The 17324-nt window shown below is 37.6% G+C and overlaps 1 protein-coding gene across 4 annotated transcripts in view; it reads left to right on the plus strand.

Moving 5' to 3' along the window:
- Positions 1 to 17324, plus strand: part of rasal2 (RAS protein activator like 2) — a 96458-nt gene that overhangs the window by 39581 nt on the left and 39553 nt on the right. For 3 of the 4 annotated variants that reach the window (XM_048163855.1, XM_048163854.1, XM_048163853.1), the window contains exons 2-3: positions 5110 to 5237; positions 8300 to 8426. In XM_048163855.1, coding sequence (XP_048019812.1) covers positions 5110 to 5237; positions 8300 to 8426 — 255 coding nt within the window. Of the gene's footprint in view, positions 1 to 5109; positions 5238 to 8299; positions 8427 to 12902; positions 13158 to 17324 lie in introns of those variants that run through there. The other variant, XM_048163857.1, reaches the window with a different exon arrangement.

Genomic DNA, 17324 nt, shown 5'->3' on the forward strand with positions numbered 1-17324 from the left:
TTCTGAAGATGAAGGTCTTATGGGTGTGGAACGACATGAGGGTGAGTAATTAATGACTGAATTTTCCTTCATAATCCTTTAAAGCTCCATTGACAACATTCATGTTATGCGTTTGAAGATCATTTTGCCCATTCACGTTCATCCATGTAGAAAAGTAGCATGAGTATGATTCAGACCAGTGGTTCTCAACTTTTTTTGAGGCTTAAACTTGGATAAGGAAAAGGATTTTTAAAGATTTTTATTCTATTTTTATAGTCAAGATATATATATATAATATTTTTTTTTTTTTTTTTTTTTTTTTATCTTGGATTTCAGTAATTTACACGGCTCTTCCAGATCTAGAAATCACAATTTTATTACAATTTTTTAAAACATCCTCATATCAAGGTTTTTCAAGACTTGGGAACCCTGGTTTTTCAAAGAAGGGTGAATTAAGATAAGAAATATCTTAATTCTTAGCTGTTTTAGCTTAATTTAATGCTTGTTTTAAATTATTTTAAATGCTTGTTTAATGCTTATTTCAAATGAGGCCCCCTTGGAAGTTTGCTCATGCCCTCTAGTGGGCCCAGGCCTCCTGGTTAAAGGGATAGTTCACCCAAAAATGAACATTTTGTCATCATTTACTCAGGTTTTCAAACCTGTATAAATTTCTTTGTTCCGCTGAACACAAAGGAAGATATTTAGAAGAATGTTTCTAACCAAGCACCCATAACCAACCCCATTGACTACCATAGAAGGGAAAAAAAATACTATGGTAGTCAATGGGGGGCGAGATCTGCTTGGTTACAAACATTCTTCCAAATATCTTCCAAGAAATTCATACAGGTTTGGTTGAGTAAATGATAGAATTTTCATTTTTGGGTGAACTATCCCTTTAAAAACCACTTGGACACTATTGAAGATCAAATGTTATATGTGCTTATATTTGTGTACTTAAAAGTTCATTGCTGTAAGTAAGTTTATTTGTTTTTAGAAACTGATGGATATTTCAAAATGATGGTAATTGGCACTGTGCACAAGATGCTGTTGATTGAGCTTACATTCAGGGTTCCCATAATCATGGAAAACCTGGAAATATTAGGGGAGCTTTTGAAAATATTCATTCCCAGGCCTGGAAAATCCATAGACAAGCAATACAGTGTTAAAAGTCATGGAAATTAGTTTAGTTTATGGACGCTCAGGAAGCTGAATCCTTATTGAGCTGCAAATCAAATCTCAGGCTTTTCTTTTGCAGACTTCTGTATACAAATAAATATATTTATTTAAATCCGTTAATTCCAATAATTGAAAATCTTCCTCAACAACCTCTATTAAATGATTGTAGATATACTTGTTCAATCTTGGGAATATCCTTGTATTTTGCATTTAATCCAGAATATTGGTTTATCCTGGGTTTTCAAGGATAAACTCTCAAATAGTTGTCATAGTTCTGCATAATATTGCTGCAAATGAAGTTATATATGTATATGCAATGCCGAGCTTTCCATATGCAATCAAGACTATTTCAGTGAGATGTAAATGAGAATTCTCAGCTCTGAAAGCACTATTGAATTCTTTCCAAAGGCAAGAATAAAGGCTTTTGAGAGGCTGTTCCATCTGCTGGTTTTGCGAAATCTCTGATCCTCAGTGTTCACTGGCCTTTTACTCTCCCCCAGAGAAAAGCAGTGATTTGCACATAGCTGGTATGAACAGGCGCAGGTGAAGTCCTCATCCTCACTAGAATGTTGAGGCGGTGAAACTGTACGGGATGCAATTAAAAATCCCAATAATAAATCTCCTCTGGCGCTGCGTTGACAGTCGCTCCACCATGTGGCACAGTAAATCGTTGCTGGCTGATGAAGTTTAAATAATGATTATGAAGTATAAATTATGATTTAAATAATGATACACAGACAAGTATGATGCAAAATAGACTAGTGGTGCAGAATGCAAATATTGGTGTTATTGAACAGGGTTATTTTCAAATCTCTCCTGCCTAGGGAGTCTCAATATGCGTAGATAATTATGGAAGATATTGTGTTTCATCAGATGGAGTTGTCAACTGCTTTCCCAACAGCTTCACACGTCTCTTAATGGCATATGAGATCTCTGGAGAAGACACTTTATCTCACCCGTCCATATGTTATATGCTGCCACTGTGCCGCTGAGCGCGAGCTGTCGTCTTAAACAGACAGGCTTTAGATTGGACTGGCTCCCTCCACTCCCACACATTTCACCTCCGTCTTTCCACAGCCGTCTTGAGTGGAGCACTGCCAGTCTCCCTCGTTTGCCTTCCAGCACTTATCCAAACACCCATTAAAACATGTCTGTTTACACAGTTGTATGCTTGTTTGCAGAGCAGTAAATAGAAGAACAGTTTGTTTCGTTGTCAATGTTGAGCTTGATCTCTCCCAACCTCTTTTGTTCATACCTAGGGTGGGCTGGTATAATTAAAGGGATAATTCAGCCAAAAAAAATTTCTGTCATCATATAATCATGCTCATGTCATTCCTCACTGGTGTGACTTTCTTTTTTCATAAAATGTCAGTGTATGTTTCCAACTGAATCCTAATAGCGTCTCTGATTCAATGTTTAATAGCAAAAGCAACATTAAATGAGTTGGTAATTTTGATTAATTTTTCAATTTGTCTGAATCAAAGAATGGGGCAATAATAACTGACATGATCCATGATTGCATGATATTTTTAGTGATATTTGTAAATTGTCTTTCTAAATGTTTCGTTAGCATGTTGCTAATTTAATGTTAAATGTGGTTAAAGTTACGATCGTTTCTCACTGTATTCACGGAGACAAGAGCCGTCACTATTTTCATTTTTAAACACTTGCAGTATGTATAATGCATAAACACAACTTCATTCTTTATAAATCTCTCCAACAGTGTAGCATTAGCCCGTTAGCCACGGAGCACTATCAGACTCATTCAGAATCAAATGTAAACATCCAAATAAATACTATACTCACATGATCCGACGCATGCATGCAGTATGCATGACGAACATTTTGTAAAGATCCATTTGAGGGTTATATTAGCTGTGTGAACTTTGTTTATGCACTGTATTATAGTCGAGAGCTCGGGGGACAGGGAGCGTGAGGATTTAAAGGGGCCGCGCGCTAAATCGGTGCATATTTAATGATGCCCCAAAATAGGCAGTTAAAAAAAATCATTTAAAAAATTTTGAGCTGAAACTTCACAGACACATTTATGGGACACCTTAGACTTATATTACATCTTGTAAAAGAACGTTCTACGGCACCTTTAAAAAATCCAAAAGAAAAGAATTTATTTGAAATGGAAATGTTTTATAGCAAATTTCTTTACTGTAACTTTTGTAACTATTAATTTTCTTTAAAAAAAAAAAAAAACTTTCTAAATAATTTCTTCAAAAAACAAAACAAAAAAAAACTACTTGACCTAAGATTTTGAACAAAAATACTGGTATGTATAAATTTAAATTATTAAAAATATTTTTCCCCGTTTATTTAATTTAGCAAAAAAACGTGCCTTGATTATTTTTTAACTAGATTATAAAATAAAAAAATTGAATCTTTTTGTCAACTTTGGTCTATATGACTAAAATGGTTTCTCTGATTTAAAAAAAAAAAAAGCCATTCCATGGCAAAATATGTAAATATTGATATATATCAATATATATCTAAAAAAAAAAATTATGAAAGATATCGACCACTTATTTTATCTATTTTACCAAGCTCTATTCACACCAACTTGGCTTTTTTTTTTAGGTCTCCATTTTAGTCAGTCACTCTTTCAATCTTCTATCAGTTCACTGTTCGCTCTATCTCCTGATCTTATGTTGTTCAAAGAGCCAGTGTTTTTTTCTTTCTCCCTTGTGCGTTTTCATCCTAACATTGCTTTAGGCTAATAACTTATGTGGAACATATTCATGGGGCAAGACGATTGCGTTCAATAACCAAGCGGGGATGCAGCAGTCACACCCGTCCTCTTGAGACACATTGCGTCACTTTCTTCTGCGTCTGTGCGGTGTTAATTTAGTCATGCGGCCTGGGAAAAACTCGAGTACGGCCACAATTGGCCCAGTCGCCTGATCTAGAGTGACATCAGGGCGGGCTGACCTCTGACCTTGAATCCTGACATGTTCTTTTTGTGTCTTGCTCTGGTCAACCGTACAGCAAAACTGTCAGCCAGAACTGATTGATGAAGCTTAGCGAAGGTCTAAATGATCAACTAATAGACAAGGAGGACCATCAAGCGTTTTGTCCGTAATGTTCTCTGACAAGTGTTTCCACTCGCTGGTATGTGACCATTCCCAAAATGCACTCTTCCTGTGTTACTGCCTACGCATCTAATCACTCAGTTCTTGCTTTCAGAAAGCAGATGTTTGCCCCCAACAGAGTTGGTTTGTTCACTCTGAGAGAGATGCAAAGAATTATGAGCTTCCTGGTGTCATTTTCCCCCACACTGAGATTGACTCCTTTAAAAGAGGTGGATTGCTGGAGCACATGAGCAACACTGTAAACTAGTGTAACGCTGCCCTCTACAGGCAGCAGTGTGCAGAACACTTGACGCATTTACTCCTTCAAAGGTGAAATTTAAAAATGTTTTATTGTTAATACGGTTCTCTGGTCTTATTGTGCAGGATATAGCATGTTTTTTCAAAGAAAAATGTCTCAGAAACAACTGATTATGGCCTAGAAATGTTGGAAGCTCTATGCCATTGTGTGACACTGTTTGTCCAAACAATGGCGGACAGTTTTAGAGACAGCCCTTGTTTTTAGAAGTTTGTTTGCTGCTAGTGAAGCAGAGATTGTTCACAGTAGCATTTAATGAGTCCAATGTGACTCATTTTCCTTATGAACAGCATCATTGTCTGGAGTCTATTTTTGTGAGGTGAACTGGTGATTAAATAAAGAAGAGGAGCGAGTTTGTGCCTCTCTGAGGACCCATGTCTATTTCTGCAAGATGCGAGGGAATATATAGTCACATTTTTAGAAGTTCCATTAAAAGCGTTGATCATTCCTGAAATTTTAGTCTAAAGAGAATCCTTGCTAAAATGAAGAGGGCCTGTTTTTGTGGTGATCCTTTTTTATGGCAACCAATTCTGAGGTGTCTTTTCTGTCCCCTGTGTACAGATGTGAAGGGGCCGGCCAGCCACCACTTCTCCTGCGGCCAGTCGCCATTCACGGAGCCCTGCGTTTGGGAGAGGAAGTACTGCATCCTGACGGATAGCCAGCTCATCCTGCTCAACAAGGAGGAAGAGGTGAGAGCGTTCCTTCCCTATGCTTTGTCCCCTCATTCTTCTCTCTTCCTCTTCCTCAAAATGAAGAGCGAAGGACGGGTAAAGTAAGACACGCAGATGATGTTTGTACCTTGTTGAACGTTTCCCCTTTTGAGGGTTAAATGCGTTGCTTATGGGTGTAATTTATTGACCTGGATGGGATTAGTTTTCCAAACGACATACGAGTTATTAATAGGGCTGTCCTTGACTAAAGATTTTTGTAGTCAACTAGTAGTCATTTATTTGAGTGATTAGTCAACTAATCGCATGTGTATATTAATAAGCCAACTAAATCATAATAATGAGCCTTTAATTGCCTATATATCAAGCGCACACATAAAGTTTGCCACAGTGCACAGGCAAAAGTAATGATGATGAATGTGTCGTGAAAAAACAGCAAGTAGACTGTCTTAACATTTAATAATTTATTGATATTTTAGTGTTTTCGGCTGCAGAGATTGTCAACGATGCTGACTCATCATGGATGTGCATATATGCACGTTTCATACAAATTACATAATCTAAGAATATTTGTTTTCCACTCTAATTGGTTGACAATCGCTTCACATTTCAAGCTTTCTATAGATATATTTCTCATGTCTATGAGGCAAGTATGCTGAGTTTTGGTTTATTTTTTGACATGCTCAAGTTCACAGAGACCAAGACGGCAGAAAGCGCATCCTGTTTGTTTTCTTTGTTAAAAAGGCACAACGTTTTCTTGTTATTGTGAGTTTACACAAATAAAAGTAGACCCTTTACAGTTTTGAATGTTTTTTTATATATATATATATATATATATATATATATATATATATATATATATATATATATATATATATATATATATATATATACAGTGGGTACGGAAAGTATTCAGGAACTCATTCAAGAACAGTCACGAGTTGTTGTGAAGCCACTCCTTCGTTATTTTAGCTGTGTGCTTAGGGTCATTGTCTTGTTGGAAGGTAAACCTTTGGCCCAGTCTGAGGTCCTGAGCACTCTGGAGAAGGTTTTCATCCAGGATATCCCTGTACTTGGGACTGTATTGGACAGGTGATGAGCAGTGCCTGGTTTTCTCCATACATACCGCTTAGAATTAAGGCCAAAAAGTTCTATCTTGGTCTCATCAGACCAGAGAATCTTATTTCTCACCAACTTGGAGTCGTTTAGGTGGGCTTTCATGTGTCTTGCACTGAGGAGAGGCTTCTGTCGGGCCACTCTGCCATAAAGCCCAGACTGGTGGAGGGCTGCAGTGATGGTTGACTTTCTACAACTTTCTCCCATCTCCCGACTGCATCTCTGGAGCTCAGCCACAGTGATCTTTGGGTTCTTCTTTACCTCTCTCACCAAGGCTCTTCTCCCCCGATAGCTCAGTTTGGTCGGACGGCCAGCTCTAAGAAGGGTTCTGGTCGTCCCAAACGTCTTCCATTTAAGGATTATGGAGGCCACTGTGCTCTTAGGAACCTTAAGTGCAGCAGAAATTTTTTTGTAACCTTGGCCAGATCTGTGCCTTGCCACAATTCTGTCTCTGAGCTCTTCAGGCAGTTCCTTTGACCTCATGATTCTCATTTGCTCTGACATGCACTGTGAGCTGTAAGGTCTTATATAGACAGGTGTGTGGCTTTCCTAATCAAGTCCGATCAGTATAATCAAACACAGCTGGACTCAAATGAAGGTGTAGAACCATCTCAAGGATGATCAGAAGAAATGGACAGCACCTGAGTTAAATATATGAGTGTCACAGCAAAGGGTCTGAATACTTAGGACCATGTGATATTTCAATTTTTCTTTTTTAATAAATCTGCAAAAATGTCAACAATTCTGTGTTTTTCTGTCAATATGGGGTGCTGTGTGTACATTAATGGGGAAAAAAATGAACTTAAATGATTTTAGCAAATGGCTGCAATATAACAAAGAGTGAAAAATTTAAGGGGGTCTGAATACTTTCCATACCCACTGTATATTGTTTTTCCTGTGACTAACCGACTAATAAAATTTTTGGTTGACTAAGCCTCTTCTAGTTGACTAATGATTTGTCGAATATTTGCGGGCAGCCCTAGTTATTAACATATTATGTTTGTGATTCGAATAAAATCGCAAAGCAAATTTGCCTGACCTTCTTAAGAGAAACTAGTCCTGTCTGAACAGTGCTAGGTAAAGTTACTTTTAAAAGTAATGCATTACAATATTGTGTTACTCACTAAAAAATAACTAATTGCGTTACTTAGTTGCTTTTTATGGAAAGTAACACATTACATTACTTTTGCGTCACTTTTTCTCATCTGGGCTGGCTGTTTGTTTTTATAACAATAAAAAAGTTATATTTTTGGCAAATGTAAAGGCCCTTCCACACCAAAAGTCAGATAAATAAGCCTCAGGCTGAAGGAAATGCGAATTCACACCTGTACAGTAGAGGGCGCAGCTCAAACATTTCAGCTGTGCTGCCATTCTGAATTGCAGAAGAATAGGATACAGGAGTAAATGTATGCTCATCTTTAGTCTAGAACTAGTCTACAATAACCATCATGTTCACACAGCGCACACAACACCTCTCCACTTACTCCCGATTTCTCTCAACATGGTGACAGGAGAGCTGTCAGTCATTATATGGGAAAACAAAGTAACTTGCGTTACTTATTTGAAAAAAGCAACTTGGATATTTTATTTACTTTACTAGTTACTTGAAAAAAGTAATCTGATTACATAACTTGAATTACTTGTAATGCATTACCCCCAAGTCTATGTCCGGTCTAGACATTTAAAGAGCCTTGTTTTGCAGTTTAATGATTTGTCCTCTTCTGCATTGGGTTTCAGCATCACTCTCTCTAAGCAGGGCAACCGATTTCACCTTGAGGTTATGAAAGGGAATAATCAATTCACTTAATGTATTGTAATAGTTTCTGATTGACAGATTGCTTTCAGATTCATTTAAACGGTTAGTTAATTAGTAGCAGTGTTAGGGAAAAGGTCTTTCTTACCCGCTGTTAGAATGTGTAGCCCTGTGACCTGCACCTACTGACCTCTGACCTCTGACTTGTTCCCAGATGCCATCTGAGGTCCATGAAAGCCCCACAGCATCCTCATCAAAGGGTCGCAGCCTGAGAAGGACAGTCAGTGTGCCCTCTGAAGGACAGTTCCCAGAGTATCCACCAGAGGGAACCTCCATGTTAGGTAAGAGCCATGTGGTGCAAAATTGCACACTTTCAGGGAGAACAACCATAGAATCAGTTTCCCATGATAAAACTGAATATACTGCAGAATTTTGATAAGGTTATATCAGACAATATATTTAATTGTTCATGTCCATTTCCACCTATTTTTACATTTAGATTACCTTTGCCATCATCAAACACTTAGTTTATTTTGAATTTAACATTAATAACATTAATAAATTGTTACAATTTAAATGTAGTTTTTAGCAAATAACTAAAATTTACTGTTGTATTTGATACGAGAATAATATAGAATATTATCAGCTATGTATCAGTTATCAGACAAGATCAATCAATATTGTGATGCCAGTATTCACTGTAGCATTTAAAATAATTTGTGTTTTATTTTCTGAGGTATAAATATAGTATAGTATTTTAATATCAAATATTTGCTTGAGCTATAAGCAATAATTTTCATATCATTTATATCATTTTCTGAATGTATTCTATTCTAGTTATGCTAAGACGAAATTTTTATCAGCTAGAAACTTCTCTTTTGCAGTTTATTTAAAAAATAGTTTAATAACATTTATGTTAGAAATGACATTGGTCAAAAGGTGTGAAAATGCTGATTCAAACAATAACATGACCTATTGTTACTTTTGACGGAGGCTTTTTTTGTTCTGACTATTGGGTTTCAAAAATAAAGCTTATACCGGGGGATCAAATGGCACTCTTTTAGCATTTACCGTAGCTTTAAGATGTTGTTAAGCAGGCACGCTCACACTGCAGCTTATAGCACACGGATTTACGCAATAGCAGTCAGAGCATGAGGTGAATCATGAACGAAATCACGTCAGTCGGTGCGTTTGTTACACCAGGACCATTACTCTGAATCCACTGCCACAAATACGGAGGATCAGGATAACAAAGCAGTGGATTTAAAAGGCAACACCGCAGGCTGGGCTTAGAGAAACATCAGACTGGGGGCGAAAATATGCATGCTGAAAACTGCGAAATATTTCACAAAAACAAAGATCAGTTGTACGACAGAATCAAATACGTAATTCAGCACGTATGCTGTACATGAGACTGTTTTGTCTTGCTTTTGTCAGTGTTTACTCACTGTCATCTTGATCCAAATGACTTTTTTTTTTATCAGTGAAACACACAATAAAATATTTTGAAGTTTTTGTTATATAATCAACATTGGAACAACATTGGACCCCATTGACTTTCATTGTATGGACAAAATAAACAAAACATTTTTCTGTGTTCCATATAATTTAAATGGTATGAGGATGAGAAAATGTTGCACAATTTTGTTTTTTGGATTAACTATCCCTTTAATGAAAACTGAGTCATATGGACACTCCCTACCCAGTGCAAACTGTTCTGAAAGCAAATAATTGGGAATAAAGAATTATGATTCACACCCCATCTCTCTTTCACTTTTTATTTCCATCTTATTCATCCCTCCATATCCGCACTTTTTCCTCATAACGTTTCGTTATGTTTGAGTAGCTTCGTTACGTTTGGATAGATTTGATCCCGCGACCTTCCGTGGGCCGGGCGTGCTTGTGCGAGGAGGAGTATGGAGGAATGTAATTCCATGGAACAAAACTCACTGTTGTCAATGTGTTAGTTTTCCCTCTGTCTCTCTCTCGGGACAGTGTTGCTTTCCCTCCCAGGCCTGGGGGGGCCAATAACTGAAGCTGCCCCCTGACTGGTCTCGCATTCAGCGCCAGTACGTGCGGGGGTGCGGACACTGACCCAGTGGGCCGGTTGCTAAAGGCAGCGGTCAGAGAAATGCACAAATCTCTGTGACTAAGAGTCATTCATTCTCCAGACCCTCCAAAGCTGCACCGCCACAGATTCAGAGAGCGAGAGAAGAGGGTTATTTATATGTTAATGTTCGCTCTGTTTGACAATGAGACACTCGGGTGGTGAGGGAGAGTCCTGGATTTCTGTGGCCATTCAGAACAGGTTGAGTCTCGAGAGGCTGTTAGATTCACAGCAACAAAAATTTAGCGAGATCATATGTGGGTTTTCAGTTTGTGTGGTTTCGATCTGTGAATCATACTTTTTGTTGTTGTTGTTGTTGCAGTGAGGACAGATATATCACTTACTGAAGCTTCAGATCCGTCTTTCTCACAGTTGTCAAGACGATGAGTTTCTGACTTCTCTTACATGGCAAATAGAGATATTTATAAACTATGTTTGGATTGGTGATGTTGGTTTTCATTCTTCTCACATACACACACTATTGTAACAAGGAGAAAATCTGATTTAAAAGGTTCGCCAAAAAACGAAGATTCTGTTTACTCATCTTTATGACTTTCTTTATTCTAAAGAACACAAAAGAAGACATTTGTACGGTTTTTGTCTGTACAATGAAAGTAAATGGGGTCCAAAACAACATTAGACCCCATTGACGTACATTGTATGCGCAAACAAGACATTTTATCACAAGTTTTAGAACTAAAAGAGGGTAGTAAATGATGACAGAATTTGAATTATTAGATGAACTATCCCTTTCAAATTCAATATTTGAAATGATAACATCCAAATGTGCCTATGGTAAAAGTAATGAAGCATTTAATAGACTAAAATAGAATAATGGATATCTATTTTGGTAGATGAAATGCGTCTCATTCTATTGTTGCTCTACATAATATGTCCAATTGATTTTGCTATTTATACGCATTGAGGCGTTGAGGATGTCTCAGCTTTACAGATCTACTAATATTGTTCCCCAAGTCTGGTTTCCCTAAAGGTCTCTCTGCAACATTTTGTTTAGTGTTTTATTGAAAGAAATAAAAAGGATGAAAATAGTTCCGTGAGCAGTGTCATGGGGCATGCCGTCCTGGAAAACTCACTTTTTACGTGGTGGGCGAGGCAGATCAAAAGAACTTCCTGGCGTATTTAGGGCAAGAAAAACTGCTACTAGTATGTTTGATAGCCGAATATCTTTGTTTTGCTCTGGGGAGAAGGAATGAGACATTAGTATCTGCTCTTTAAGATTAAAGTCAGTGTAATATTTGCATAATGAACTGCATTTGGTCTTCTTTCGTTGTGATTGCCATCGTCATCTGCATTTTTCTCTTTGACCATTTTTTTGTATTATTATTTCTAAAAAAAAATAAAAAAAATCATAATGTTTGTGCATATTTTGTTTTGGGGTGAATTTTAGAGTAGAGTAAAACAACAAAATTGCAATGCTGGGCCTTTTATTAGGATTATAAAATTTCACCACATAGTAATATAGAGTTTGCTTTAACTTTCTCAAAAACTTCCCAGCAAGTTAGAAGGCTGAAATTTGGATATGTTCATCCCAGAGCATTCCTCTGTCATTCTCTAAAGTATCAGGATCCTGTAATATCCCTGCTCCTCACAGACTCCACTGTAAAGTAACTCCAAATACATAGTTATAGGCTTGGAGAGCAGTTGCTTTGACCTCTGTAAAGCTTTTCCACTGAGCTAGAAAACAGAAGCTTCAGTCTGTTCATCTCAGAGCAACCATTTTGCACAAAGTTTAATCTCTCAATGTTGAAAATCATTTAAAGTAGTTTATCTATGATTTATTGAATCGACTCTGTTGTGTAACATTTAAAAATTAATTATGCATTTCTTTCTCATATTTTACACATTTTTATGCAATGTTGCAGTATTATCACTAAATTTCCTTAAAATCGTAAGGGAAAACTACAGATCAAACCTGAAGATTGCAAAATTTGATCTAAAACAGCAATGATGCCAGTCAGAAGTGACCATATTGTGTGACTTTGGCATGCTGGGAGATTCAAATTGCAAATATTTCTCTGCCAGACTTGTTGCTATGATACATTTCACACGTGAGCTGCTGTTATATGTAGCTTCAACCCATATTAAGTGAAAAATCTGCATTATTTAATTGATTTAAACAGCAGTTCTCTCTTGATTTACTCAACATTTCATTTGAAAATGCTAATCTAGTTAGAGCATTTTTCTGCTTTCTTATGACATTAGGCTCCTTTGATTTAATTGAGTTATTTTGAATACACCTACAGTATGAAATGGCATTCAACACAATGCTGTTGCTCAGAAAAATAAATGAGTCGAGTTGTACATCCAGCTGCTTCTCTTCCCCCATTCATTCCACTATATTGTTATTCACTACTGAGAGTTTCCGGTCCTTTGTCATGCATGTAACAGGTGAAATGTCTTACTTGTGTTACACAATGAGTGAAATACAATAGTGCAACCATACTTTAAATTTCTGCTCATGTTGAGAAGTCAATGCTATATTTATTATGACTAATTCTTATGTGGAGCACAAAATGAGATGTTACGGACTGTCATCCTAATCCTTGTATCTTTTTCCCCCATGCAATTAAAGTGAATGATAATTGAAAATAAAGAAACGGGCAGGCATGCATATATATCTTTACTAGTATCGTATTACAAGTAGGCTACGTTTCTGGTAACTTGTGTCTGGAGATGGACAGTGTGAGGTCGTCTATAGATTCAACTTAAAGGATCCTCAGAAAGGACAGCCATTGTTGTGATTTTTCAATAGACACGGTGTGGGTTTGACTGGATCGTGCTCAGGCTTTACTGCATTCCTCAGTCAGTGAAGGGGGTGTGAGAGACTTCTCTCACTAAACACCGGCTCATCTCATCTGCTCTCTGGGATTGTTTCCTTTTGTTTTCGCGGAGGGATGTGACTATAACTGATTTGCGGGATCGATATCAACCATGGAATTCATAGGTATGTTTTTGCGAAGCACTTTATATTCAACGCTTGTGGAGCCACACGGCAGTAAGTTGAATTGCCGCCGCATATTGTTCTTTTGGTCTTTTACTAAGGATATTTATTTTTCCATGCTTTTCAAGCACCATATTTTAATTGAGATTTCCACACTTGTTATTATTTTCCTTTCTAATGCCGCCTATATTGGCGTTGTAGTGTGTATTCAACAGTTGTCTGAAGTTGAAACTTCTTCACCGTTGTATGTAACCGAATCTATTTACGTTTCTGTTTACGATTCGCAACCGATATCATGATGTGGACGTTTTATGAACATGTGTTTTACCGCCGTTTCAGACGGAATACCGTATTAAAATATTCTGAATCTAGTGTTTGAAACATACAGCGTGACTGTCGCCAACGAATGATTCTTATGAGTCGGTTCTTTGTAGTGAGTCACTAACACACAGCCCAACCGATGTAGCCCGACTCCTGAACAAATGCCTCGTTTGAGTCGGTTCAAAATATGATTCACTAATTGAATCATTCAGAAAGGTTACTGGCATACTGAATCGCATGTAGTTATTTATATCGTTGTTTTAAATCAAGAATTTTTGCCTTATGTTGTATTTAAAGCTTGTAATACTTTAATCAGTAGTGTTTTATAAAAATACATGAATGAAATATGAAGTGCTAAAAGAATCGTTTGTGAAACCAGAATAGTTAAGAGGAATTGAAAGCAGAAATGTTAAATTCCTTACCATTCTCATTCCTCATTTTTAAGGGGTCTGGTTTTAAAAATGGACATTTTCATTGTCCGGTTTAACGAGAGCCTAATTTAGATTAACAATGGCTCGTTGTCATTGTCCTTTTAGAAGAACATTAGAAGAAAGCATCGATTCTTCCGCTTGCCTGCACCTCTATCCTTCATTAACGGTCACCCCTCATGGCGTCCACTGCTGTTATTTATTTATTTGCCCTTTTAATGTCATCTATCCTTTTATGCTTATGTATTAAAAGGCAGTGGGATGCTAGGATTAATCATAGCACAACACCCTGAATTTGAACTATATTAATTAATAAGTAGTTATAAAATAATATTTTATTATGGAATGGAATGGATTAGATTTAGAGTAAGCTGCGTCACAAAGAGATTGCTTTCTTAGAAATGCCACCAATATTTCGATTAGTGCAGAGACCTTCCAATAGTTTTGCATGCCGAAAGGAGTGCCATTGCATGAGTTTTCAATTATAAATATCATTCAAACTCCCTCCGGATTTGAGATTTCTAAAGCATATTGAAATAGGTTTGTCATAGAAAATATTATTTGGATGTAAACTACTGCTCGGAGTCATTCAATCTTTGTTGTTCATTGCCCTGCCCCTGACTAACAAGATTTTTAGGCTGTCACTGAGGCCTGAAACTTGTTTTGTGATTCTGGATAGCATCATCGAAACATGACAGTCATCACATAATATTTGTTCTGTTGTGTATGTAGGCCTAAGTGTTTCAGTTGTAAGTGGAAAGGAAGTGTGTACGCCGTATGACCCTTGTTTAAACCTCACCACTCTTTGAATACCTGATATTAAACTTGAAATACCTGTCTGTGTGTTTCCGTCATTTTTAACCAAACCTGTTTGACATTTAGATTCTGAGGCGTCATTAACTAAAACAATGCAAGTTCTGTGAGTTGCAAGGATCTTAACATAGTGCGCCACACCTGTCTGCTGAGCGTGAGAGTGGAAAAGATGTACTTCGTGTCTCCAGTGTCACAGCTTAGTGTTGTGAAATCACTACATTCCAGACATTTGGAATCACATAGAAACAGATAGATGGAAAAGTAAATAGTGAAAGACGTCTTGTCATCAGGAAAGGAAGAGAATAGATACACTGTTGTGCTTCTGTTTGCACTTGTTTCATTAGATAACACATTCTCAAGAGCAGTGGTATTTAAGAAGGTGCACCAACCTGAACTGAAATGGCAGGGCAAGAGAGAAATTACTAGTCTTAGTCAGCAAACACTTCTGGAAGTGTTCTGTTGCGCCATCAATCTGTTAATATATTTTAGCACCACAAACAGAAGTTTGAAGTATCGTGAACCCAGCAATAAAAAGAAATATAACCTCTCCTAAAATGCTCTTGGATATCTAGCTAAAAAGAAAAAAACAATCATTGGGGATAACAGGCTGATGGATAAAAAGTAGTTCTTAGTAAATCCTGTCCGGGCACAGTGGTTTCCACTAACTGACTAAAACCCCTCTACGTTTTGCAGTGGCTTTTGTACAGGATTTTCCCATGGCTTTACAGTCTCTGAGCATAATGATGCAGGGAAGTGCTGCAGTTGCATGTGGCGGAAGCATAGAGCTTTGCTCCACTTCGCTGTTGCCTCTGCTGTTCCACTAAATATGAATAATTAATGCCCGGCCTGCACATTTCATATCAGGTATCATCATCTTTACTGTGATGGTGTGGAGAGGCCTGACAAGCAGCCTTTTCATGTATTCCATACTGTTCAGGCATGTATTGATAAGTTTGAAGAAGGTTTCTCCCTCTGTAAGGTCTTGTTCTTCTGATCATGTTGGGATAGTGAGGAATGATCAATCTAGAGCAGGGCTCAACAACAAGAAAGCATGAGGGCAGTGAATCAGTTTTGGGCCAGTGTTTTATCTTATGTATTATGATCCTTTACATGCATTTTTATGCCTTAAACCTAAACAGTTGGTGGCTAATTTTGTCACCTTTTTTTAACCCCTTAACTGTCACTCCCATTTCTGGGGAACTGAGCCCAACTTAAATTGTTTTAAATCTTGAATACTTCCAAGCGCAGACTTAAATTTTGTCTCCTTTATAAAGAGGACACTTGGCAGAATATTTTAGAAGTTAGAGGAAAAAACACTTGGGCGTGCTGGTCTTAAAACGAGGTGTGTACAGGCGCATTGTTGGCGCATTGCTATTTTGAAGCAACTGAAATAGACTGCGCCATTGACCAACTGAAACCTGGTCAAAAGTCAATGGCGCAATATTTGTTTTGTTATTTAAAGAGCGTGTTGGTAATATGTGCTTATTACACTCACAGGGAAACATGCTAAATATTAAAAGGAGTACAATGTAAAAGATTATTATTGTGTGCATAAAGATAAAAATGCTTCGGTGGAATCCAGCTTGTCCCATAGATGGTCTGCTTGCGTGCTTTAACCTCGCGCACGAGCAGATCCGTTTCCTTGCTAGAGAAGCTTCATTTTTCCGTTTGCAAGTTCCGCCATGTAAATAGCGAATCCGCCATGGCGCAACTGGCTTTTAATGGAAGATGAGACTCTAAATGGTTTATTGCATGTTGCACCTAAAACACACCCATTACTCATTAAGAGACAACCCTTTTAGATCATGCACCGGGCGCACCAACCATTTTCCCCATGGATTCGGACACGCCCTAAGCGCACTTGCGCCATGTGCTTAGATCATTAAAATAGGGCCCAAAATGTTACATTATATTACGGTTTATGCAATTAAATTTATATACTTAAATTGAGGCCAGTGAATGTTGGAAAGCCAAGTTGACCCGTTTTCTTGCCTTTTTTTTTTTTTTTTTTTTTTTTTTTTTTTTCTGTGGTTGGTGGACGATGAAATGGCTGAAAAATCTGAGACTCACAGTGAAGGAGAGACCTAACCACCCTAGCATTATGGCTTAGAGTTTTGCACAATGCACAGACAATCTCCACCCATTGTAAAAACCTAGTTTCCCAGTGAGTTGTGTCTCCCCTACAATGCATCCATATATCAATATATTTAATGATGGTCTTCTCATCCATGCAGAGAATGATGGATAATATTAGTGCTGTTATGCTTAATGTTGCAGGGAGTTCGGCTCTAGAAAAAGCATTGTGGCAAAATCATAGTCTTTTTTTTTTTTTTATCAGCTAAAGCCGTATTGATTAATTTACACCCTCCAAATGGCATTTTACCACCGATTGATTGCCCATCTCAGAGGGCAATAAAAGGCAATACAGTGTTGCTCTAACTAGGGACCACCCTTTCTCACCATCCCCCACCCCCTATCCACCAACACCAGAACACCCGCATCACTTCTAATTACAGCCTGGGTCCTTGTTTCAGGTCTTGCTGTGTTAATTTTAACCCCTCTGTTATCTCCAGTGCTGTATTGATCCGAGGAAGGGCTGGGCCAAATC

Source organism: Megalobrama amblycephala, linkage group LG17, assembly GCF_018812025.1.
Source record: "Megalobrama amblycephala isolate DHTTF-2021 linkage group LG17, ASM1881202v1, whole genome shotgun sequence".
NCBI lineage: Eukaryota > Metazoa > Chordata > Actinopteri > Cypriniformes > Xenocyprididae > Megalobrama > Megalobrama amblycephala.